General features: G+C 41.1%; 1 protein-coding gene across 1 annotated transcript in view; it reads left to right on the forward strand.

Annotated features, from left to right (window-relative positions):
* Positions 1-9,797, forward strand: part of TSPAN8 (tetraspanin 8) — a 47,542-nt gene extending 37,745 nt beyond the window's left edge. Inside the window, exon 8 of the mRNA XM_077468642.1 lies at positions 5,856-9,797. Within this exon, the coding sequence (XP_077324768.1) occupies positions 5,856-5,909 (54 nt within the window). The 3' untranslated portion in view covers positions 5,910-9,797. The remainder of the gene's footprint in view (positions 1-5,855) is intronic.
* Positions 9,798-25,043: the final 15,246 nt, after the last annotated feature.

The raw sequence follows: 25,043 nt of genomic DNA on the forward strand, positions 1-25,043 counted from the left end.
ATGAGTTGCTGGGTTTAAACAGGCTTTCACCCTGTCATAGTTACAGTGGGTATAGAAAAGAATCATCCCTTCTAAAATAATCACATTTTGTTGCTTTGCAGCCTGAAATGAAGACAGACACAGCCTTTGTTTTATCCAGCTGTAATTGCTCAGTGCAACTTATAGCATCCAAGTGAGTGATATAACACCAATGTGCCACAGATTTTCAATGGGCTTTGGGTTTGGGCTGCAACTATTTACAGTTTTCTCTTTCAACCACTGTGGTGTCATTTTTGCTGTGTACTTTGGGTCATTTTCATGTTGGAATTTAAACCTTCCTGTTGACAACTTTCTGTTAGAGGGCAGCAGATTTTCCTCAAGAATTTGATGGTATTGTGCCCCATCTATTTTTACTTTTATCCTGACAAATGCTCCAGTCCCTGCAGCAGAGGAACACCCCCAAAACAGGATATTACCACCTCCATGCTTTATTGTAGGAATGGTGTTATTTGGATGGTGAGCTGTGTTGGATTTCCACTAAACATATCATTTGGTGTTGAGGCCAAATAATTCAATGTTAGTCTCATTTGACCATAACACCTTTTTCATGTGGCCTCAGAATCTTGAAGGTGCATTTTGGCAAAGCTCAGTTGTGACTGCATGTGGCCTTTTTTTGAGGAGTTGTCTTTTTCTTGCTACCCTCCCATACAAGCCATATTTGTGGAGAATGTGTTATATTGTTGTCACATGTACACAATGACCACTCTTTGTCATAAATTCCTGCAACTGCTTCAGAGTTGCTGTAGGCCTTTTGGTAGCCTCTCTGACCAGTTTCCTCCTGGCTCTTTCATCCAGTTTGCAGTGACTCCCTGATCCAGGGAGGGTCTGTGTTGTATCAAATACCTTCTACTTCTTATTAATGGACTTCACTGTGCCTTTTTGCATTAAAATGAATTTTTTTTTGTATCCATCTCCTGACTTGTGCCTGTCCACAATTTTATCCTGGAGATCCCAGAGATAGTGCCACCCATAGTTGATTGCTTCAGTTGCACTTTTAGGGATTGAAATGCTCTAGGAAAGCTCTTTTCACCCCTGTTCACATCGAAATGATTTGACAGGTCAAATCGCATGTCAAATCAGAGCCTATTGCCGGCAAAAGGAGCGCCCCAATCGGTGCAACGCGACTTTGCAGTGCCATACCGATTTCCTGCACTACTTTTGGCGACTTCGGGGGCGATTTCAATAGACGTCTGTGCATTATTCCTCACAAATGTCTTTAGAGTCTCCCTGGAAATTGAACTGAAATGCGGCTTTGAAATCCTGCGAGTTCAGATAAACTTTCATGATTTCAAAGCCATGCTCAGTGTGAACGAAGGCTTAATGCTGAGCTAATCAAAATAACCACAGATAATCACAGTTTAAAGTCAAATGGCTTTGTGTGCAATTGAGAAAGTAATTAGCTACACCTGATTGAGTTTACAAGTCATTTTTAGGAGGGGGACATTTTCGGACATGTTGGTGTTATACCTTTCACTTGGATGTTATAAGTTGCACAAGTTGGTAAGACAAAAACTGTGTCTGTCTTCATTTCAGTCTGCAAAGCAACAAAATGTGATTATTTTAAAGGGGTGATTCTTTTTTTTATACCCACTGTAGGTCAAAAAATGGAAAGGGAGTGACTATGAGGTTTTTGGATGTAAAATAGACATTACATTTACGTCCTGCTGCCCATTGACTAACATAGTTTTTCTGATCAGGTCCACCTGAAAAAACTGACAGGTAGACCTGATTAGATTTCCTTTGTGTGTGAAGTTATTAAATCACAAACATTCCAACAAAGATTCTATAGTGAGGTTTCAGCCAGCTTCTAAAGCTGGCCAAATGTTGATAACAGAGTTCTGACATTTTTCCAGGAGGCTCCTTCAAAAATAATCGACTGAATGATTGACTTTTGTAGAATGAAGTGGTGAAGTGTAACCAGCAGGACCACCACAAATTTTGTTTGGTTCCTCAGGTATAGTCAGTTAACTGGGTGTTGTGAATTTTGAAAATTAACTTCTTCAGGATGCTCATAGACAGGGGCGTAACTATAGGGGGTGCAGCAGTCACGACCGCAACTGGGCCCTGTGATGCAGGGGGCCCATGCAGCCCCCTCTACATATGGCCGGCAGCAGCAAAGGCAGCTGGGGGTACAAGTGCACCATGTACACGGGTGGCTGGAGGTGGAGGGTGACTAGCAGAGCTCCATGCTCGACTATCGCACTGGGTGCTCTTTAGTTGTGCATTCCCCGCATGACCTGTGTCCTCGGCCGGCTCCTCAGAGTACCCCTCTCCTGCTCCATGCATTGTGATCAGTCCGATGTCTGTTCTCCCCAGCCAGAGTCTCGCCCCCCCTGAGTCGGGCCCACACTGCACTGCATACTTCTCCCGAGTAAACAAACTTTAAGCACGCAGATGCAGTGCAGCCCTATGAGAGACGGCTCCCCGGACACTGCAGGCTTGTCTGCCAGCCCCCCTCCTCCCCCGTCATACACAGATGATGAAAGGTCTTTGTGGGAGATATGCTGATCACCCATCCAGCACACTGGATGGAGCCCAGGCCAACATGGATGAGTGTGTGGCCTGCAGCTTGGTCATGGTGAGTGAGAGGACCCCATCCCCAACACACCATTACATACCCCCTCCATCTCCCCCTGGGGACAGGGACCCCTTCTCACGTGGGGACAGGGACCCCCACCTCCCCTGGGGACAGGGACCCCTTCTCACCTGGGGGCAGTAACTTCATCTGCCCTGGAGAAAAGGACCTCATCTCTTCTGGGGATTTGGACCCCATCCTGCCTAGGGACAGTCCCCCAATGGGGCGCCTAAAAATAAAATAAAAAATAATAAAAATACTGATACCAGTGGTGGAACTACAGGGCTCACAAAGATGATACCTGTGACCACGCCCTGGAGTTCCACCACTGGACTCGGAGGGAAGGGCCCTGGCTGGGGTTCAGGGGGGCCCTTCATGGTTTCTTGCATCGGGGCTCTGAAGGTTCTAGTTACGCCACTGCTCATAGATGCACAGATGACTGAGGGCTTTTAAAGTGCTTTTGCTACTTCTCCAGAATATGTAAATATTTTAGTATGCATGATGTAAGCATTTCTCTTTACATTTTACACTAGCATTTAACCCTTTCCATGTTGCATTGTACAATATTTATATATCAACATCTATCATTACAGATAGATAAGGGAACCATTCTAATCACAACAATAACACTCAAAACAGACTCATTAAGACTCCTTTTCCAGAACAGCTCCATGTTTTCAAGTTTCACAAAATGTTTGTCCATGAGACTTCTATATTTATTAAATGTACCATAGAAACCTCTTATCTATATGTGCCCATGCACACGGACGTTTTAAAAAACTGGCTGCAAAGCTAGCTCCGACGCCTGGAAAAATCGCCGTTAAAAACGTGATTTTTACCGCGTTTTGCATTGGCGTTTTTGCGCGTTTTTGCGTGTTTTTTAGCGTTAGCTTTAAGTAGCTTTTTTTAAGAAACACATCTCTTGGCTATAGGACTCAGAAAACAAAGAAAATATGTTGCGCGTTTATGCGCATTTTTGCGCGTTTGTGCGCGTTTTTGCGCGTTTTCCCGCGATTCGCGTTTTTACAGCTCTAGCTCCACGCCACGGAACGCACTGGTCCTGGGTTTTTTTTACAGCTTAAAAACGCCTATGCCATTTTCAGCTCAAAAACGTCTAGGTGGGCATGAAGCCATAGACTAACATGGACAGCCGTTTTTAAGCTGCAAAAAAAGCTCAAAAAAGCGGCTGTAAAAACGTCCGTGTGCATGAGGCCTATGTGTTAACCTGGCCTTTTGACGGAAATAATAAAATACTAATTTTACAAGTATCTATAGCATGAGGCACTATATTGTAGCACTGACCCCCGAAGGAGCTGCTGATTTGAATTGGGCCTGCCCTCTATTGAGAAACCCCCCTTCTGAATGACTCTGTCCCCTTGGCACAGCTATGGTGCAATCATAATACAGTAAAGTGTAAACAGTATAATGTACCTGTGTCTATCCCTCCGGATCCTCTGGCTCCACCTGGTGGGGAAAGAAATTATCTATCCAGCAGGGCCTAGTAGTAAGCCTAAGTACGTGTAATAAGTTAAACGGTGGGCCTTCTCACCAGTCGGATCAGAGTTCTGAGTGATGGCTTGAGTCCTACAACTGCAGCTTGCTTCCGCTGACTAGGCCAGATGCTCCGTGTTACTCCACCGACTGGATCCGGCTCTCCGCTGCTCCAACAAGCGTCTTCGATCCCCGTCGGTCTGATCACCAGCTCTTGGCTCTTTGCACTCCACGGTGACTATCTACCGATGTGTCTGAGAACCTTACACACAGTTCCGCATAGGCAGGTAATGTGGTTCCAAGAGACCAAATATGGCTGCTGCAGTCCCTTTTATACCCTACCCATCATGCACTGCATATCAAAGTGTTTATGGGTAGGTCACACAGACTCCTGGGTAGATGAGGTCAAATGACCAAAGTAAACACAGTCACTTGCTGTTATCTTTCAATACCATAGAAAAGAAAAATAGCTATAGTCCATTTCCAGTTTTGGTCACTAGATGGCATCCAATACTAGTGAATAACATTGTCCATAGATTTACATTGTACTTCACATTAATTTCATTAATACTCAACGATATCCCCGCTACAATATGCTTGGGTATTTTCAAGTGAAATGTTTAAGGACATTTAAAGGTTTAAAATAGATAAGCTAAGATGTATAGTACAAGAAGGATTTAGAGCCTATGTATACACATGTGTTGTGGCAATGTGTGGTAAAACTTTGTGCAGTGCATTGTGGTGCTATTAATTTAGAATGAGATCCCAAGGCCCAATTACAGTATATGTCAATGCACCCACACCCACACAAATACAATGCCCTTTCCTTTTTCTAATATTAGAAACATTGGTTATTGCCTCCTGGGGTTACCCCTAGATGGCCCAGTCCTGGCCTGAACAGTTCATCATCACCTTCTTTGGTTCTCTGCCTTTGCCATTGAAAATTCTTAATCCCCTGCTGAGAGTACCTACAAGTAATGGTGCAATCAGCTTGAAGTGGCTGATAACAGAAAAAAATAGACTGCCATTTATGTTCAAAAATGTTACAATGTACATATTTAATGCTGAACTCCAGGAAAAAATATATTTTTATTTTACTGTGTTAATTTAAACTATCTCTATTCATGGTGCCCCTTGTCTGCCCCAGCCTCACCAGTGGCCATCAAATGCAGCCACACCAGCACCCATCAAATGCAGCCTCACCAGTGCCCATCAATGAATGTTTGCTTGCTTCCATTCATTCAGGATTCGGGACACAGACACAGTCCTCCGCTGCTGCTGCGCCTCTGACACTATTTGAGAATGGAGCAGCAGCTGCCTTCTGATGCTGAGTTGCTTGCTGCAGAGAGAAGAGAGTAGGAATACAAGCAGCTAGGCAGCAGTGCGCCCTAGACAGCTTCCTAGTTTGCCTAGTGGTAGCACTGGCCCTGGATGTAGTGAACATTTGTTGAACATTCTAACATTGGAGTTGAGTACGGTAAGTAAATAGATGACAGTCGGAAAACTGGATAGATTTTAATTAAAGTTATTAACAAAGCTGAGCTACTCTTGCAGTGCAGGTTAAATGGGCACTGAGGCTTACTGTCCAGTAAATGTGCCAAACTAGCTAGACAGAATTACAATTTCTTTGACAATAAAAGCAGTTCTCATATATGGGTTTCAGCTATTCATTTGGCTTCTTGCCTTTTAGTATGTAAGCAAATATCTAATATTGTTGGAAAATATTCATACGCTTGTCTTGTCCTTCCAGCTTTTTGGCCTTGGATTTTCTATGACATTGTACTGCCAAATAGGAAAGAAATGAGGAAACGGATGAGACACTGCAAGCTACCCTAGGCAATAACCTGGTAGAACACTCCTGCAAGTGCATTATGTTATAATATATGTTCAATACAATAAACTGTAGATATACCTGACATACAAATGTATTTTGTAAGTCGTATTCAGCAGTCACTCAAAGCAGTACTAACTACCGTACTTTAGCAACCAGCTGACAATTATGCCCCATACACACGGTCGGACCATTCTGACGGATTTTGGCTGCAACTTGCCTTGCATACACACGGTCGCACAAAGTTGTCATTAAATTCAATCATTCGGAACAAGGTGACGTACAAAATGTACGACGGGACTACGTAGAGGCCAGTAGCCAATAGCTTTCGTCTCAAAATTTTTTCTGAGCATGCATGGCACTTTGTGCGTCGGTATTCACTACATATGATCGGAAAAAGTCCGATCGGATTTTGTTGTCGGAAAATTTTAGATCCAGCTCTCAAACTTTTTCCGTCGGAAATTCCGACAGAAAAAGTCCAATAGAGCCCAAACACGAACGGATTTTCTGACAACATAATCCGATCGAACTTTGTTGTCGGAAAATTTTAGATCCAGCTCTCAAACTTTTTCCGTCGGAAATTCCGACACAATCAGATTTTCCGACAAATTAATCCGGTCAGACTTTTTCCGTCTGAATTTCCGACCGCGTGTATGGGGCATTACTTGTTACTCCCGATCTGTTAAATGGAATTGGCTGTTGTAGGGTTCTGTAGTTTGCACATCATTGTTTCTTTTAACATTCTAATTAATGTAAGTTGGGCACAAACCTTGGCAATTTAAACTAAGTATATAATAAAAATGTCATAAGCAAAGGTTACCTTTGGTGAAAAGTGCACATCACAAAAATTAGTAGATCGCGAGGCAGCTGAAATGATATGCAAATGTTGACTTTTCCTGTAATAGTCAAGGTCTAGGCCCACCTTCTCCTATCTGCAAATTTTTCTTATTGGTCCTTGGGTAATGGGTCTATAATCACTGGAGAAGCTTGGGAAACAGGAGGGAGCAAGGCCACATGATTGGTTTGACTTGTTCAGGTATGTCACAGGCTTATTATAAAGTAATCATTTTCATCCACAAAAAGTTGAAAAGCAGCTTTGGGGCGAAGCAGTAATGCTCAGGTTTCTGCACCTATCTCCCAGTGTGTGTGTGTGTGTTTTTTTTTTTTTTTAATTCAGATCTGCCAGACCCTCAATGTGATTGTATATTTAGATAATGGGAGACAAAATGAATGACTAGCCTTCCCCTTTCCATGTCCTGCGTTTTATCTCCTGGTCCCTCAGCATTATGGACAAGCTTAATAACCAATAGCTTGATGTAGGGGGGTGGCCAGCTTTTGATTCTGTGAACTTTTTATTAGGTATTGTCATGCCAACTTAAAACCACTTCAGTAGACATGTGCAGGCACTGGCTTTTTTTTACAACTTTAGGTTGAAGAAAACATTTCTTTTAAATAAGCTTATAGGTATGTTTATGCAATCTTGTTAGATCTTTTAATGTAATACATGCATCAATTTAAATTCACATTTTAACATATCAACCTTTATTGCATTGAAAGAAAAAACTCTTTATTGAAAACTGTTTGATTATTACTACTCTTCATTAAAGGTATATTTAAAGCTCAACTCCAGGTATGGTTTTTAATGCATTGCTCCAGCTTGGGTCAATCTAAGTTTACATATTACCTACCTGTGGGACCCCTGTGAAAGCAGAAAATGACTGTAGGAGTCCTCTGATTGGACACTTTTAAGAGGCAGGTAGGTGATGTCATGATCTCCACCTCATTCAGTAGGAAAACACCTTGTATACTTTAAAAAAAATACAAGGTGTTCTGTAAATAGTGACCATGCCAAGCAAACGACCCATTGTATTCACTATGCAATAGGTCAGCCACTCAATAAAAGGACCCGGAAGACTGCAGCATTCGCTGTAGCATTTCCGACTACTATAGTGTTTATCCACTTTCACACTGGTCCCTCAGGTGTAGAATACTTTTACTTACATTATTCCAAGCTGGACCAACGTGACTATGCAATAAAAACCAAATCTGGCGTTCATCTTTACCTTTCCCAAACAAAGATGCTGTTCCAGGCTTTTTTCAGTGGAGATCACATGATAAAAAGCCTAGGCATTTTGTCACATAGGCTCCGTTGAAGGGAAGTATTAGCCAATCTTAACTCTGATTACCCCTGCATCAGCACTGAACAATTTGGTCAACAAGAGGTGTAAGGAGCAACGAACAGCATTTTTTTTAATGGAAAAACATTAAACATAACAACCCTACTTTTAATTTTTATTGTACCTCTCAGAAAAACTATTGATATAACTTTCCGTAAACATAACAGAAAAAAGAGCATTCACAGGGTTGCAGAAAATCTCTTTTTATTATGTTATGCTAAAAATCAATATATTGCACATGCAATCCTAAAACATGATTACAGGCCTGTCAGCAGGCTGAGGTTCCACATATAGCACCAGGTCTCTCTGGAGGTGCTTCTGTCACCAGACTGTCAATCTCATCCCCTCTTTGGAGTGTACACTCTGGACATACAAAGTGCTCCACTTTCCAACTGCCTTTATGTTAATAGGTGAGAACTGCATTTCTTCTCTCCACCAGCTTGCTTTCTAGTTGGGATAGTTTGCTACTCTGCAAGGGACGTGGGGCTATACGTGGAACCAGGGCTGGTGCAAGGATTTTTGACACCCTAGGTGAAACGCCATTGGCTCCACCCATGACTCCAACCACTTTGCCCTGCCCATGTGACAGGAGGCGGTGCTATACAGGAAGCATCGACTCTGTTTCCTCTAGCGTTTGCTCCAGTGCTGCGCCTCTAATTACACTACCGGCCAGACGAAGCAGCTGCCTGAGACTGAGTTAGTTACATGCTGCAGTCTGTAGAGCATGCAGACACCGAGGCCGGGCCCCCCTAGGGGCAGCAGTGCACCCTAGGCAGCTGCCTAGTTTGCCTAATGGTAGCACCAGCCCTGCGTGGAACTTCAATCTGCTGACATGCCTTTGGTGAAGTTTTATTGTAAATGCAATACATTGGCTTTCCTATTACAGTAAAAGGTGACTTTTTTGTGCAGTCCTGTGAGCTTTCTCTTCTACTACCATGCTTTAGGAGGACTAGAATAGTGCTTATAGATATGTGATAAGCTAGCAAGGAAAGCAGTTTGCTAATATCTAGTGTGTGAGTTCTCTTTGAAAGTTTCTATAGCTATCAGTTAACATTTAAAAATAGGTCTGCTTCCATGTGCATTCATGTTATTTTTGTTTTTTCTTTCTGCATTAAAGAGTTAGTTCATCTGTTCACCCCAAAAATTAAAAAGGTGAATTGACTTACAACATTCCCCTACTCCTTTGTTTACTGCTGCATGTACCTCATATGATCCCCATCTTCTGAAACCCTTTTCAGCTGGTATAATGGCACAGCACTTTACAAAACTTCACAAAATACTGCACAGCAGCAGATTGCTCATTTATTAGCACTAGCCAGGTGACCATACTGGCCATTGAGAATCTCTGCTTCATTTTGGATTGCCATCCTGGAAAAAAGGAGCTTCTAAAGGAGCCAGTGCTGACCAATGAGTGCTCACCATTGCTTGCATTATGTACAGCCTCTGGCACTATGTAGTGATGCTTTAAAGTGCCAGACCCTTTAATTGACCGGGGCAGACAGTGAAAGATGGGGATGGGGAAGATGTTGTAAGTTAGCACACCTTTTCATTTTTTGTAAAAAGGTGGTCTAAACCTTTAATTTGAATGATATCATGTATCACATTTTTTGGACATTTTTTTATTACAGTTTATAAAGAGTAATTTGATTTTGTATTGCTAAAAATAAAAACTTTTTTAAAACAATTCAACGTTGTGTAGAATATATGCTTGGATTTTATGCATCATTGTAAAACTTTGCATCATTAAAGTGGATGTAAACTTCATTCATAAAATTTGAACTGGGCACATATATCTGCAGTGTTTCTGCTGCTCGGTAGCTCTGTTATCACCCTGATAACTTTTGACAAATTCTCTGATATGGGAGATACAACCAGCCTTCAGTTTGTGTCGTGGGAGGTTGCTATAAATAGATTAGCACAGAGCTGAACTATTCACAGCAGAGCTCTGTACATTACTTCCTTCATGTGCCAATGTGGAGTGGGGGTGTGTGCCTTTCCTCCAATCAGCTGTCTTGGCTGTATGCCAATAATCCACTCCCAGTGCTGAACAGAAAGATAAAATCTCTAACACGATGTACACTTTCTAAAGGATATATAAAGATGAAGACAGCAGATATACATGTAAGACGTATAAAGGGAGATTTGTTTCATCCCTGTGTATCATCTGAGGCTGTTCACTTCACTGGGTATATGTGAGGGTTTACATCCACTTTAAGCACTGATGACATTATCATGTAATTATAAATGTGAAAGACTCTAAAGTACCCAAATGTAGAATTGACCAACTTTATTCAGTATCAGTAAAAAGAGGCGGTTGATCCAAATTTTTACTGTCCACTTACTGCCCACCTACAACATGACATTGCTGTTGCTTGCATTGTCTACATTTCCACAGCGGGGATACTTTATTTTTCAGTGTGGCAGCATCATGTTTGGCAAGTGGTGCCACCTGCCCAATTCACCCATTAAAGTCAATAGGCCTGCTCCACAACCATATGACAAACACTTGCCACATGGGTGCAGTGTGGTATTTTAATGTAATTGGGATCTGAAAAAAACATTCAGGCATTCCGGAGGCAGCAGTTTTGAGGCAGCTACTGCTGTTGTATGCCTGTTGCTGCTGCTGTTGTGTCTGCTACTGCTGTTGTGCCTCCTGCTGCTGTTGTGCCTGCTGCTGCTCTTGTGTGCTTGCTGCTGCTGTTGTGTCTGCTGCTGCTGTTGTGCCTGCTTCTGCTGTTATGCCTGCTTCTGCTGTTATGCCTGCTGCTGCTGTTGTGTGCTTGCTGCTGCTGTTGTGTGCTTGCTGCTGTTGTTGTGTGCCTGCTGCTGTTGTTTGCCTGCTGCTACTGTTGTGCCTGTTGCTGCTGTTGTGCCTGTTGCTGCTGTTGTATGCCTGCTGCTACTGTTGTGTCTGCTGGTGCTGTTATGTACTGCTGCTGTTGTGTGCCTGCTGCTGCTGTTGTATGCTTGCTGCTGCTGTTGTGTGCTTGCTGCTGCTGATGTGTGCCTGCTGCTGCTGTTGTGTGTTTGCTGCTGCTGATGTGTGCATGCTGCTGCTGATGTGTGCTTGCTGCTGCTGATGTGTGCTTGCTGCTGCTGATGTGTGCCTGCTGCTGCTGATGTGTGCCTGCTGCTTCTGATGTGTGCCTGCTGCTTCTGATGTGTGCCTGCTGCTGCTGATGTGTGTTTGCTGCTGCTGTTGTGTGCCTGCTGCTGCTGATGTGTGTTTGCTGCTGCTGATGTGTGCCTTCTGCAGATGTTGTGTTCTTGCTGCTGCTTATGTGTGCCTTTTGCTGCGCGTCTCTCAGATGCCTGCAGCCTGTCCTTCTTTAAGCAAATAGTCAGGTACAGTACAGGATCTCTGGGAACTGGCAGGAACAAGGCGAAGATTTGTGGGAGGAGGGCTGCAGGAGGCTGGTGGAAGAAGAAAGTGATGCCAAACTGATGGCAGTGAGTGACTGATCAGTGGGCTGCAATGGAATTTTTATACCATCTCCCAATAGAGGGGATGAGGGAAGTGAATTCAGTACTGGAGGCAACATCCCCCAGTGCAAAACATTGAAACTGCGCTAAGTCTAACTTGTTTTTTTATACTATATACAAGGAAGCAAGATACTTGCTATAGACAAATAGTCCATGATGAACAGGAAGACACACCAGCATGCATTTTGTGACTATTAAAACACACTATATAATTGAAACATGCATTCTCCACAGGCTCCCTTTACCACAGAGATAACAGGGGTTGTCATGAATGAATAATAAAATATGAATAAAGGTCATCAGGCTGCATCTTTGTACACGTATGATCTTGGTGATTTTATATATATATATATATATATATATATATATATATATATATATAAAATATATATATATATATATATATATATATATATATATATATATATATATATATATATATATATATATAGTGATTTTAAAAGAAGTCCATTTTAAATTGAGATCCTCCTTTTTAATTAGGTATTTTTTAAAGATTAGATAATCTGGTGCAGTCAGCAGAACTGTAACATCATTTACTGAGGAAGACATAAGAGGCATGTGGGATTTAGGCATAAAAGTTTCAACTTTACTGATTAGCATTGATGGCTTTTCTGTCAATGTAACGTCATTACAATATTATTAGTCTATACTGTCTTAAAAGGAAACCACTACTTTTGTTTATGAAGTATATCATATAATACATGTAACTTCATCACAATTCAGGATGACATCATCCTCAAGTGATTGTCAGAGCGATGGATTTACCCCAATTCTTGTGTGACTGTAAGCATTAAAGCGGAGGTCCACCCTAAAGTGGAGCTTCCGCTCATTGGAACCCTCCCCCCCTCCGGCGCCACAATTGGCACCTTTCAGGGGGGAGGGGGGTGCAGGTACCTGTACAGTACAGGTATCTGCACCCACTTCCGGCATAGATATCTGCAGAAGGCACGCCCCTTTCCGCAGAATCTACGCCCCTTTCCGAAGGTCCCCCGCTGCCTGCTGGGAAACACACGGATGCCAGAGACAGCGGGGACTATCCTTATTGCGCAGCGCGACTCGCGTATGCGCAGTAGGGAACCGGGAAATGAAGCCGCAAGGCTCCACTTCCTGATTCCCATACCCAAGATGGTGGCGGCAGCACCCGAGAGACGATCGAGAGATCGGCTTCGGGTGCTGACATCGCAGGTGCGCTGGGCGGGTAAGTGTCATTATTTTAAAAGTCAGCAGCTGCAGTATTTGTAGCTGCTGGCTTTTAAAAAAAAACGGCGGACTCCCGCTTTAACCACACACAGCAATGTTCTCATTTATCTTCTCCATAGGAGAGTGAAGGAATAGACTTATAGGGTGATTTTCCAAAATAAACGTGCTTGCGGAGAAGACAATCCAAATCTGGACCATCACTTGCTTTTACTGTGCTGCTTGTGGCAAGCCTACCTTAAACACAAGTTTTTTTTTTGTATAGAGAAGGGGAGAATTAGACCATTGGTATTGTGACCTAAATAAAAAGTGATGGGAAATCCAACATTTTGTTGCAAAGGTAAGTGAAGGTAAAGTGAAGGTAAATCTTCCTATGGAGATGCATTTTCAGTGCCATCTATCTAAGTGGGGAACTCTCCTCTCTTTCTAGAGGTTTTCTCAGACTTCTTGACAGGAAATAAAGGAAAGTTTCCTCAATGATAATGACAACAGCAACTAAACTAACAGCTGCTAACACTTTACATTTAAATATTTAGCAAGATGTGATTTTTTTTTTTGTCATAAATCAAATATTTCTTGAAACCATAATGACCATATGGAGAATGCCCCTATAAATGTCAATACCTGCTCATTTAGGTTACTCATTTCTTTTCCTTGTAGTTTTTTTTGTTATTATTTAAGTTGTTTGTCTGCAATATCATATTTGACCACAAGATGGAGGCAGTGGTAAATTTACAGTTTTTTTTCCCCAGAATCTAGAAACTGTCCAGCTTTAACAAAAATATCCATCATTCTTCAGTCTAAGAAAAGACAGGTGCATCCTGGGAATTTAGACTCCATCTTAGAGAATAAGTGCCGGTTTACACCAGCTCAATGAGAGAACCAGCGTGATTCCAGGGATGATTTCTGCATTGCATAGAACTCGCAGGCAGTTCGCACTGCCCAATGCAAACAGCTGCGAGTATAAATATAAAGTTAATGACACCCCCAGATCAGTTCGCATATCGCAGTGTGAACACCCATGCGATCTGATTCTGGTGCGGACAAAAAAAAGGGTCCTGTACGATTTTGGTCCGAATGCAATGAAAATTCAGCCATACAATCTGTATGGCTGAATTTGCATCACATAGATATAGCGGTGCGAATCCCATGCAATGTCTGACATTGCACAAGTGTCAACCGGCACTTAACGAAGGAACCAGCTATCAAAGCACATGTTGGACTAAAAATTGCATCCGCTTGCATCCCCTAAATGCAGCATTGTTTGGGAGAATTACTTAGACCCCTTTCACATTATTACGTTAAAAAAAGTGCATGAAAAGCTCACGAAAACCTTTTTTTCAATTTCCATTAAAATCAATGAATGCTTTCACACAGAGGAAGTGTGCTGGCAGGGCAGTGAAAAAAACACCCTTCTCCATTGAAATTAATTGAAAGCTTTTCAAAAGCGCCTGAAAAGCTCTTCAAAAGTGCTCAGTGTTTTACTCGCAGTTTAGAAGCGCCTCAGTGTGAAAGAGGCCTTATCGTCGTCTGCAGCCTAGCTTATTCATTGTATTTCTGTATACTTTATATACTGATTATATGTATCTGTATTTGTTTTTTCTCAATAGTTTGACTCTCCCTGTTTTGTTAATAAAGCTTCAAAACGACACTCAGTCTGGCTTATTGCAGAATAGCAGGGTTTAGCTGCATGTCGAGCTACATATAGGCAAACGTGTAGACAGAAAGGTGAGCGCAGGCTGCTGTAAACGAGCCTTAATTGGAACTTTGTGCTGGGAAATAAAATGGGTGGACAGGCAGGAGTTTAATGCAGAATATACAAGCTTTGTCTCGACTGCTTTCAAGCTACTTCCCCGCCTGTCAGCCCCTGTACAGTGAGCTGTGCGTGGGCAGCAAACCACACAGATATGGTAACTCCGAAGCTGACGGAACTCCCCCGCATGCATGGGAGTGATGTCATCTCAGCCCTGCCAATGACAGCAACCCGTGATCAAGACTGGCGGGGAGTTCCGGGACAGTGCATTGCTGAATTGATTGTGAGTATAGCTCCATTTTAAATTGCGTTCTGCCAACATATGTTTGTGTAACATGAAGTGTTTTTTTGCACTGATATCATCAAATGGAAATTTTAATATAAACTAAGAAAATAAAAATAATGCTTTATCTTATAATAAAAAGTTTTCTGAAACATGTGCATTCATATCAGATGTCATAGAAGTATATTAAAGAAAACACAAGCAGTCAGGCTTATAACAATATATATAGGGTAGAGGTAGAGTGAACCACAAATGATGGATTCCAGATGCCTCTATTTTAAGCAGCCAAATTGGCAATGTTGTTATCTGCTCCTTTCAACACTTTTAAGAGGAATGCAACAGTTCGATCATACTTTTTTATATATTTCTAAGAATTAAAAAAGCAGTGCAGCCTACCAAAACAGAATTGTTTAGGTAAGCCTACAGCAAACAGCTACGTGTACTGTAGTCAAAAGGAACCCACCTACCTAAGTGAGATAAAGTGCTGCTAGCCCCGAAATATAGTAATATAGAAAAAATGCTCCCATGGGCTTATAGGCAGCTAAAACAAGTAAACTGAACAGAATAACTCAAAAAAGGTTCTTTATTGCTTACAAATATACAGAAAAATACATAATTTAAAACTTGCATGAGCTCTGGTATGCATGATGTTCAAAGAATGAGATGTCAATGTTACATATGCAGATAGCAAAAAAGAGTTTCTTAACACTAGATGCTACTGCTCAAAGAAGAGCTCAAATGCTTTTCGATCATATTCTGTTCTGATCTTCCTCAGGGGGATAAAGACATCTTCAAATTGAAATATCATATATAGCCAGAGCTGACTAAAAACATATAGGTAGGGTAGTCTCCAGATAGTAATCTATCCAAAGAGTGTGGATAGGGCCCAAAATGACCAACTGAGTGTCACACACCCTGGATGTGAGACAAGGGGGATAGGAGCGCAGACATACCCATAAATAGCCTTGATGGAAAAGGACATTCAAGTCCCAGCTGACACTGATGGAATTTCTTTCAAAAACGTATATATATATATATATATATATGTATATGTAAATTCCACTTGGGTATATATCAAGTTCAAATCCAATGTAGTTTTCTGTTTACAGATCTAACTGACCGCTCACTACAGGAAATAGGGTGTATCAGTGTAGAGACACTCTACACTGACACACTCTACACTGACACACCCTATTTCCTGCAGTGAGCGATCAGTTGTGGGATGGCAATAGCCGCTGGACATTGATACTTGCATCTACCAGGTTATGTTAGGTATCAGGATCATTTCCTTGCACAAATCCCTGATCCCTTAAACTTGGCCACTATATATATATATATATATATATATATATATATATATATATACTTCTGCAAATAATGGATCTGTAGAGTCAAAAGTACATTGTATTCGAATGTGATATATAACCAAGTGGGATTTACATATACATATATTCATACAGTATCTCACAAAAGTGAGTAGACCCCTCACATTTTTGTAAATATTTTATATCTTTTCATGTGACAAACTAAAGAAATTACTCTTTGCTAAAATGTCAAGTAGGGAGTGTACATATTCAATCACAGTGTGAATTTTCTGTCCCCTCAAAATAACCCAACACACAGCCATCAATGTCTAAACCGCTCAAAAGTGAGAACAGCCCTAAGTGAAAATGTCCAAACTGGGCCCAATTAGCCATTTTCCCTCCCCGGTGTTATGTGACTCGTTTAGTGTTACAAGGTCTTAGGTGTGAATGGGGAGCACGTGTGTTAAATTTGGTGTTATCGCTCTCACTCTCTCATACTGGTCATTGGAAGTTCAACATAACACCTCATGACAAACAATTCTCTGAGGATCTGGTGAACTCCATGCCCAAGAAGGTTAAGGCAGTGCTGGAAAGTAACAGTGGCCACACGAAATATTGACACTTTGGGCCCAATTTGCTCTACATAAAAATGGCCTAGGCTTTAAGAAGATTGCCAAGACCCTGAAACTGAGCTGCAGCATGGTGGCCAAGACCATACAGTGGTTTAACAGGACAGGTTGCACTCAGAATAGGCCTTGCCATGGTCGACCAAAGAAGTTGAGTGCACATGTTCAGTGTCATATCCAGCGGTTGTCTTTGGGTAATAGATGTGTGAGTACTGCCAGCATTGCTGCAGAGGTTGAAGGGGGTGGGGGGTCAGCCTGTCAGTGCTCAGACCATATGCCGTACACTGCATCAAATTGGTCTGCATGGCTGTCGTCCTAGAAGGAAGCCTCTTCTAAAGATAATGCACAAGAAAGCCCACAAACAGTTTGCTGAAGGCAAGCAGACTAAGGCTATGGATTACTGGAACCATGTCCCGTGGTCTGATGAGACCAAGATAAACTTATTTGGTTCAGATGGTGTCAAGTGTGTGTGGTAACAACCAGGTGAGGAGAACAAAGACAAGTGTGTCCTGCCTACAGTCAAGTATGGTGGTGGGAGTGTCATGGTCTGAGGCTGCATGAGTGCTGCCGGCACTGGGGAGCTACAGTTCATTGAGGGAACCATGAATGGTAACATGTACTGTGACATACTAAAGCAGAGCATGATCCCCTCTCTTCGGAGACTGGTCCGCAGGTGGAGGAGCTCAAGGTCTCTAACATCCACCAGCTCTGTGATGTCGTCATGGAGGAGTGGAAGAGGACTTCAGTGGAAACCTGTGAAGCTCTGGTGAACTCCATGCCCAAGAAGTGCTGGAAAGTAACGGTGGCCACACAAAATATTGACACTTTGGGCCCAATTTGGACATTTTTACTTAGGGGTGTACTCACTTTTGTTGCCATTGGTTTAGACATTAAAGGCCTTTGTGTTGAGTTATATTGAGGTGACAGTAAATACACACTGTTATACAAGCTGTACACTCACTATTTTACATTGTGGCAAAGTGTCATTTCTTCAGTGTTGTCACATGAAAAGATATAAAATATTTACAAAAATTTCCATCAGTGTCAGCTGGGACTTAAATGTCCTTTTCTTCTAAGGCTATTTATGTGGGGGTACTTATTTGAGATGATTTCAAAAACAGCAGCGTGGCCAAGCATTGGAAAAAGCAAATAGAATTCAAAGGTTTATTGCTAGAGGGATCACCAGGAGGAGGAAGGAGACCTTCATTTCCCTATGTGGATCTGTAATTAGACCTCATTTAGAATAGTGTGTCCAGTTCTGGAGACCTCACTTACAAAATTATTTTGATAAAACTAGTCCAGAGATGGGCAACAACAATAGTAAAAGGTCTGGGGAAAGAACATATCAAGAGCATCTTCAGGAACTGAACATGTACAGTCTGAAGCAAAGAAGGGAAAGGGGAGATATGATTGAAACCTTTAAGTACATTAAAGGTGTCAGTAAGGTTCGGGGGGCAGTATTTTTAAATATAAGAACACACCCAGATAGCAAGCAATTGTGGTGCAAGTTTGAAAATTACTTGCTAAGCTGTTGCTAGACTTGCCAGGCTTCACAAATGTGTTGCACAATTGCAGCAAGTTTGCATTGCATGACTCCAGATCAACTTTCTTTGCAAACATTCTGCAAGTCTGCTGCAAGTTCTGGTTCAGTTAAGTTGTGAAATAGTCATCCCACCACAGGGGTCACTGTGGCTGAGTTTTCATGCTGTAGATTTGCAGAGCTCTTGCTGTAGACTCACCACTGCAACTTTGCTCTTTCTAGAGACTTGCCACGCAAATTTGCTACAAATTAGAAACGTGTCAACTGGAACTTGTTCTTCAAGTGCTCTGCAAGTATACCACTTGCCAATGAAAACATGCAGCAAGTTAACAGGCTTACAATTCAACACTGCCACAAATTTGTGGCAAGTTATCCTTGCTATCTGAGCAGGGACATGATCTCAAACTAATAGAAGAAAAGTACAGAACAAATCTTAGAAAGTTAATTATTTTACCAAAAGAGTGGTTGATGGTTGTAAAAGACTTAGGATTTAGGTCTGGACTTTGATTGGGCCATTCTAACATGAATATGCTTTGATCTAAGCCATTCCATTGTAGCTCTGGCTGTATGTTTAGGTTTGTTGTCCTGCTGGAAGGTTAACCGCTGCCCCAGTCTCAAGTCTTTTGCAGACTCTAATGCCCTATACACACAGTCGGACATTCCAAAGACAAAATCCATCGGATTTTGGCCCAAACTTGTCTTGCATACACACAGTCACACAAAGTTGTCGGAAAAAACAATCGTTCAGAATGAGGTGACGTAAAACACTTACAATGGGATTATAAAGAGGCCAGTAGCCAATAGCTTTCGTCTCGTAATTTATTCTGAGCATGCGTGGCACTTTGTGCGTCGGAATTGTCTACAAATGATCAGATTTTGTTGTTGGAAAATTTTAGAACAAGATCTCAAACTTTCAGAAAATAGTAAAATAAACCACGCTTAGGATGATTAAAAAAGGCTGCAGTCCCCCTTAAAAAGCACCCAAATGAGAGCCCTAAGATCAAAAGAAAATGTAAAGACAGGGATAGTGGAGCTACCTGTAGATTGAAGAGCGATCTAGCAATTCACTCTTTAAAGGCTGTAAGGACCTCCTAATGCAATATAATTGTGAACAAATATATATAAATGTGAGAAAGATAATAATAATAAATCTCGGCACTGGGATAACCGCCTTGTATCCTGTAGGGTCAATGAAGTGTCAAAAGACCTCCTCATAAAACCGACCCCTCACGAATACCACAGGGGGTTATGTCCTCAGAGTAATCTGGTACCTGGTGCTAAACCAACAATGGTAAAAAGTGAGTACCGGTAAATCCCAAAGATAATTATAACATATAATGACATAAAAAATATTAATTATAATATAAATCCAAAAGAAATCCATAAGTGAACTCCCATGTGTAGGCATTAAACCTAAACGTGTTCATGAATAGTCAGATGACTAATAAACATGTGAAAGTTCCACGGTAAATAGAGTCCCCCATTGCTGTTCCAATATATATATATATATATTTATATATATATATATATATATATATATATATATATACCAAAAACAAAAAAAATAAAAAATAACAAAAAAATGCGACAAAATCGCATAAAAAGCAAAAAACAAAACCAAAAAACACAAAATGTCAAAATCTCAGGAGTTGCTAGAGTCATATATGTGCATCCATTCTGATATAGACAGTTGTTTGTGTTATTGAAAAATAGTTGCAGGTGGCTTTTGGTGCTCACAGTGCTTGACAGGTGACTTGCATGCTCCCCCTTATGGGTGGCCACTCACCAGCTCCTATGACCCCTGCAGGGGTAATATGCCAGTAACTCCACAGTACGGCCCTTTGGTCTCAAGCTGCAGCATCCACAGTTCCTTAAAGCGATTTTGGATGTCCAATCGGTGGCAGATATATGCAGTAATATTCCTCATAAAAAAGAGAGATTAGCTCCCATGGTGTAGTATCCAAGTAAGTTCATTTATTTAAAAAATTTGTTAAAAAATCAAAGTGGAGAGGCAACTTTATAACAAATATAGCATAGGTAGCTCTGGGTGTGTGGTGTGCGGTGTGCGTGCCAGCTGCGTTACACCCACTAGCCCTAGTTCCTGAAAGTCACATGGTGTGCGTGTAAGAGCCGTATGTCTTTTCATTATTAAAGCCTTCAGCGGCGAGGATCGCCGCTGAAGACGTTAATTACGAAACGCGTAATTGTGTTGTTAGTTGTGCTGGAGGTTGGATTACTGGGAACTGAGTGAGAAGGGTGCTGTATTATATTTGAGCAGAGGAGAAGAGATATTGTCATTGTGTGTGTTGATAGATTCAATAAAAAAATGACTTTCCAAACTACAAATCATTATCATGAATATATAGACATACATAAATATCGAATTTCAACGAATACGAACAAAATGATAGCGCATATAACAAATTAATTTGACATGATTCGAGATTCAGTATAACAAATATCGATACGCTACAGAAATAACGAATTATCCGAAAACGTATTAACGTAACATAACGAATATAACAGAACAAAAATTATGTATTTTACGAATGACAATGAACCGAAACGAAACAATATTTTCCATTGTGCACAAGTCTAATCTCCTCTGCCCTTAAAAGCATATGATCACACCAAGATTAGTGTGTTCAGATGTTTTACCAATTTAAAAAAGGCGCTGTTTACATCTGGGAAACCAGATGTGTCAAAAATACTTGTTATTTACTATACTATAGAGAGCATTGGGAACCATCCAGTCCTCGATGGTCTCTGTGGTAAGCCGGCAGGACCGCCAGCTTTCATCCCAGACTCTCCGCCAAAACAGTAGAGCACCAGCGGAATGAGGGGAGCGACCCTTCCTGCCTCCTGTAAAAATCATCCAGCAGCTAATTAATCATCAGGATGACTTTTAAATAAAAGCCAGTCACCTGCAGAAAAGAAACAATAACAGGATGATGTCTGTAGCCGCTTTATTTTCACCTGTTGATCCTGACAGTAGCACATTGCCTAGGGTAGAAAGTGTGTTAGGACTACAGAACACTTCTCCCTCTCATTTCTATAACATGGGGGTAGGTGTTTTGTAGTCCACAGATGTGAATTGGTCAGGCATAATAACTGATAGCCCTTGTACACACGGTCGGAGATTCCGTCGGAATGTGTCCTATCGGACCGCTTTGTCGGATATTCCGACTGTATGTGGTATGCATCGGACTGTTTCCATCTGAATATCCGTCGGACCAAATTTTCCAACTTGCTGGAAATATTTTCCGACAAACTGCTCCGATCGGACATACTCCAATCATGTGTAGCCTACTCTGACGGACAAAGTACCACGCATGCTCAGATCAAATTCCTAGACCAAAGCTATTGGCTACTAGCCTGAACGTAGTCCCGTCGTAATGAAATAACGTCATCACGTTATGTACAATCGGATTTTCCGACAACTTTGTCCGACCGTGTGTATGCAACAGTTTCTGACAAAATCCGTCGGACAAAATCCAACGGATTTGGTTGTCAGAATGTCCGACCGTGTGTACAAGGGCATAGAGTTGATAAGTGCATTCCTGACAGGATCAACCAGCATTTTGGCACTTATAGAACATATATAAGACAATACTTTCAATGGAAAATTCAACAGACTTAAAGGACGCAAACAAGAGACTTTCAATGCTAGGTTTTACATAGAATGTAATTCATTTTATAGCTGCTACCAAAAAATAAAAAAATAAATAAGGCTGCGAGGTCTCATTTAATTCTTACAAAAAAATTGTGTTTAGCCATCAAAGAGATTCAAGCCTACCCTGAATATAAACCTGATTGCTGGTTGTGGGAAAATAACTCCAATTCTTTGTAAATATACATCGAAATGTCAGGCCTTCTGCATTGATCTATACAGTATGTGCAGGGTCACTACTACAAAATCCTAAAACATGAACTTAATATTCAAAACAAATATGCTGAATATAATACAACATTAGCAGCGCTCAAATAAACAATAAAGATATATACCGCATGGGACACTCATGGATGAACTTTTATCTGTGTTTTTTTATGTAACTACATTATGTGATCATAATGATGCACCAAATTCATGGACTATATAACAATTTGATTTCGAGCGCTGCTAATGTTGCATTATATTCAACATTTTTGTTTTGTTTGTTAATTTTATTATAGTAGCTGCTAAGATATTATAGTTCTTGGAATTTTCACCATAAGCGCTGGAAGTGGGTTGGTTTGGCTACTACGGTATACTTTCTTTTCCACAAACTTTTTTTGATGAACTTAATATTGATTTTCCATAAATGTCATTTTAGCTAGACAGCACTTATCTCATTGTTCTTGGCTGCAGTGAAATATACTCTAAATAACAATGTTGCTTCAAAATCAAAGTCCAAAGCAAGCAAAGGATAGAAATCATTCTCAAAGTAAGGGCGCCTTTACATTTGTCTTTTTCCCATGAATTTTACAGCATGCCTGTTTGCCAGGACAAGGGCTTTAAATAACACTAGCAGAAGTTTGTATAAGACGACTGCTATAAGTTTGTGCTGGCCATGAAAAATGTGACCTTTTTATCAGTTTAATAAAGCTTTAATTGTTTCCTGCAACAGTCAATACATAATTTTTTATCTGGTAGAGAATAAATTAACAAAAAAAAATGAAATTGGAATTATAAAAGTCTGTTTTAGCTGTTGAGGAAACATTCCATCATAGTTTTTGTATCTTTGTTGTAGTCACCAAAAACCACAAAAGGGTAACACCGTCACTTCACAGTTGGTGCTTTCATCTTGCAGCACTTTCTTGTAATGCACTGGATAAATTGTCAGCGCTATAAAAATACCTGTAAAAAGAGTAGTAATTTTTGGTGGGAAGCAACTCCAAAAATAACTACTACTTATCACGCTTACCCCTAACACAGGTGGTCAGACACCATAGCTAGCATCTGTGTTCTTCACCTATAGCAGCCCTCTTTCCCATAAGGCAAGCAGGCCTATTGGTACTCAGTTGACCCCAGATCTTATACACAATGCTATAGTGTCTGACCACCATGCTGAGGCAGGCGCAAACTGAGCAAAGCAAACAGTTACTTGGCAGACAGGCAGAGAGGTTCAATGACAGTCCATGTACAAGGCATGCAGAGATCAGAAAATAGTTGTTATCTGATCCAAGGTCATACACAGGGAAATCCAATCAGCAGAGCAGACAAACAGGTAGCTTGGAAAATGTGTTACAAATGTAATATCACAAGCATAAGACAACAGGCTTGGCTAGCTTAAAGCGGAGTTCCACTCAAAAGTGGAACCTCCGCTTATCTGCCCCCCCCCCTCTGGTTCCAGATTTGACACCTTTCAGGGGACAGGGGGGAACGTGTACCTCTTTTTGACAGGTACCCTTCCCCACTTCCAGGAGACAGTGCAACAGCACCATCCCCTAGATGTTCAGCCCCTTTCCTCCTTCCTCTGCTGCCTGCGCAGTAGGTAGCACAGCGTGAGCACCCTAGACCCGATCCGAAAATCAGCTGGGGTGCCGACATCATGAGAACCCTGGACAGGTACGTGTCCCAATATTAAGCGTCAGCAGCTACAGTATTTTTAATTTTTTCTCTTTAAATCAGGTTTGGTCTCCACCCATAGACTGGCCATAATCAATCACCTTGAAGATGGACAGACAGACAGACCAGGAGAACATCACAGCCAAAACCAGGATGCTAAAACCAGCGGTTAAGATGGCGCAGGAGCACACACGCTCTTGACACTACTTTACCACAACTTTCAGGAGACACAATTTTGTTAAAAATCCATCAACAGGTGTATACAGGCGTATATAAGAGCACATAGATACAGTAATACACAGGATAGAAAAGGTATGCGAATGACAGATAACACATTGGAGCATACTCTATGCATTATACCTGAATAAAGCAGAGAAAATTGCATTTTTGTTGGCTGAACGTTATTCTCTATGAAAAGACATTTATGTACCCAAGTATACATTTCAAATAATTGCAAGCAGAGATAAATAAAGATCTGTTTTCACAAAGCTGTCATAATAAATTACATTTATGGAAACAGTTTTCAGACGTTCATTGCTGCAATTATTCGAAGCTGGACAAGCCAGTAAAACAATTACCAAGGCAGGTCTACAAGGGGAAAAAAAAGAATAGTCAAAAACTCATATAATCCACTGTTGCTCCAGATTTTCACTACTAGCAGTAAATTTTTCTTTATTTTCTTATTCTTTATTTTCAATATTTTCATGAAGACCATTACACAGTCATAGGCAGAGACAAGGATAATACTGACCGCTAATATACGCAGGAAGGATTCAAGAGGCAAGAGTCAAGATATACAAGGCACAGTATAAAGAAAATAAGGGTCAAATCAAAGCATGTTGGCTTGTCTGTTTTGAAACACACTGAAGTTAGAGAAATTCTGTACTGCCCATTAGCAAGGAAAATACTAGTGATATAAAATTTAGCTAGTGGATCCTGCGTAAAGTTAGGTGAGGGAAACCTCCTTGACAAAAAGTTATTTAAAGTGCTGGATGTAACATAGAAAAATATATTGTATACCTCGTTCAAATTCCCAACACTTGGGGGTTGAGATGCTGTAACTCTATTATCATAATATCCTGATGGGTTCCGTGGGAAACAAAAGTTTTTTTTTTTGTAGCCATGCCCCCGTAGGGTTTGTTGTGGTTTACCTGTCATCCTGCCCAGCCCGACAT

This window comes from Lithobates pipiens, unplaced genomic scaffold, assembly GCF_037356315.1.
Source record: "Lithobates pipiens isolate NorthernLeopardFrog02 unplaced genomic scaffold, aLitPip1_a1.2 Scaffold_8, whole genome shotgun sequence".
In the NCBI taxonomy this organism is placed as follows: Eukaryota; Metazoa; Chordata; class Amphibia; order Anura; family Ranidae; genus Lithobates; species Lithobates pipiens.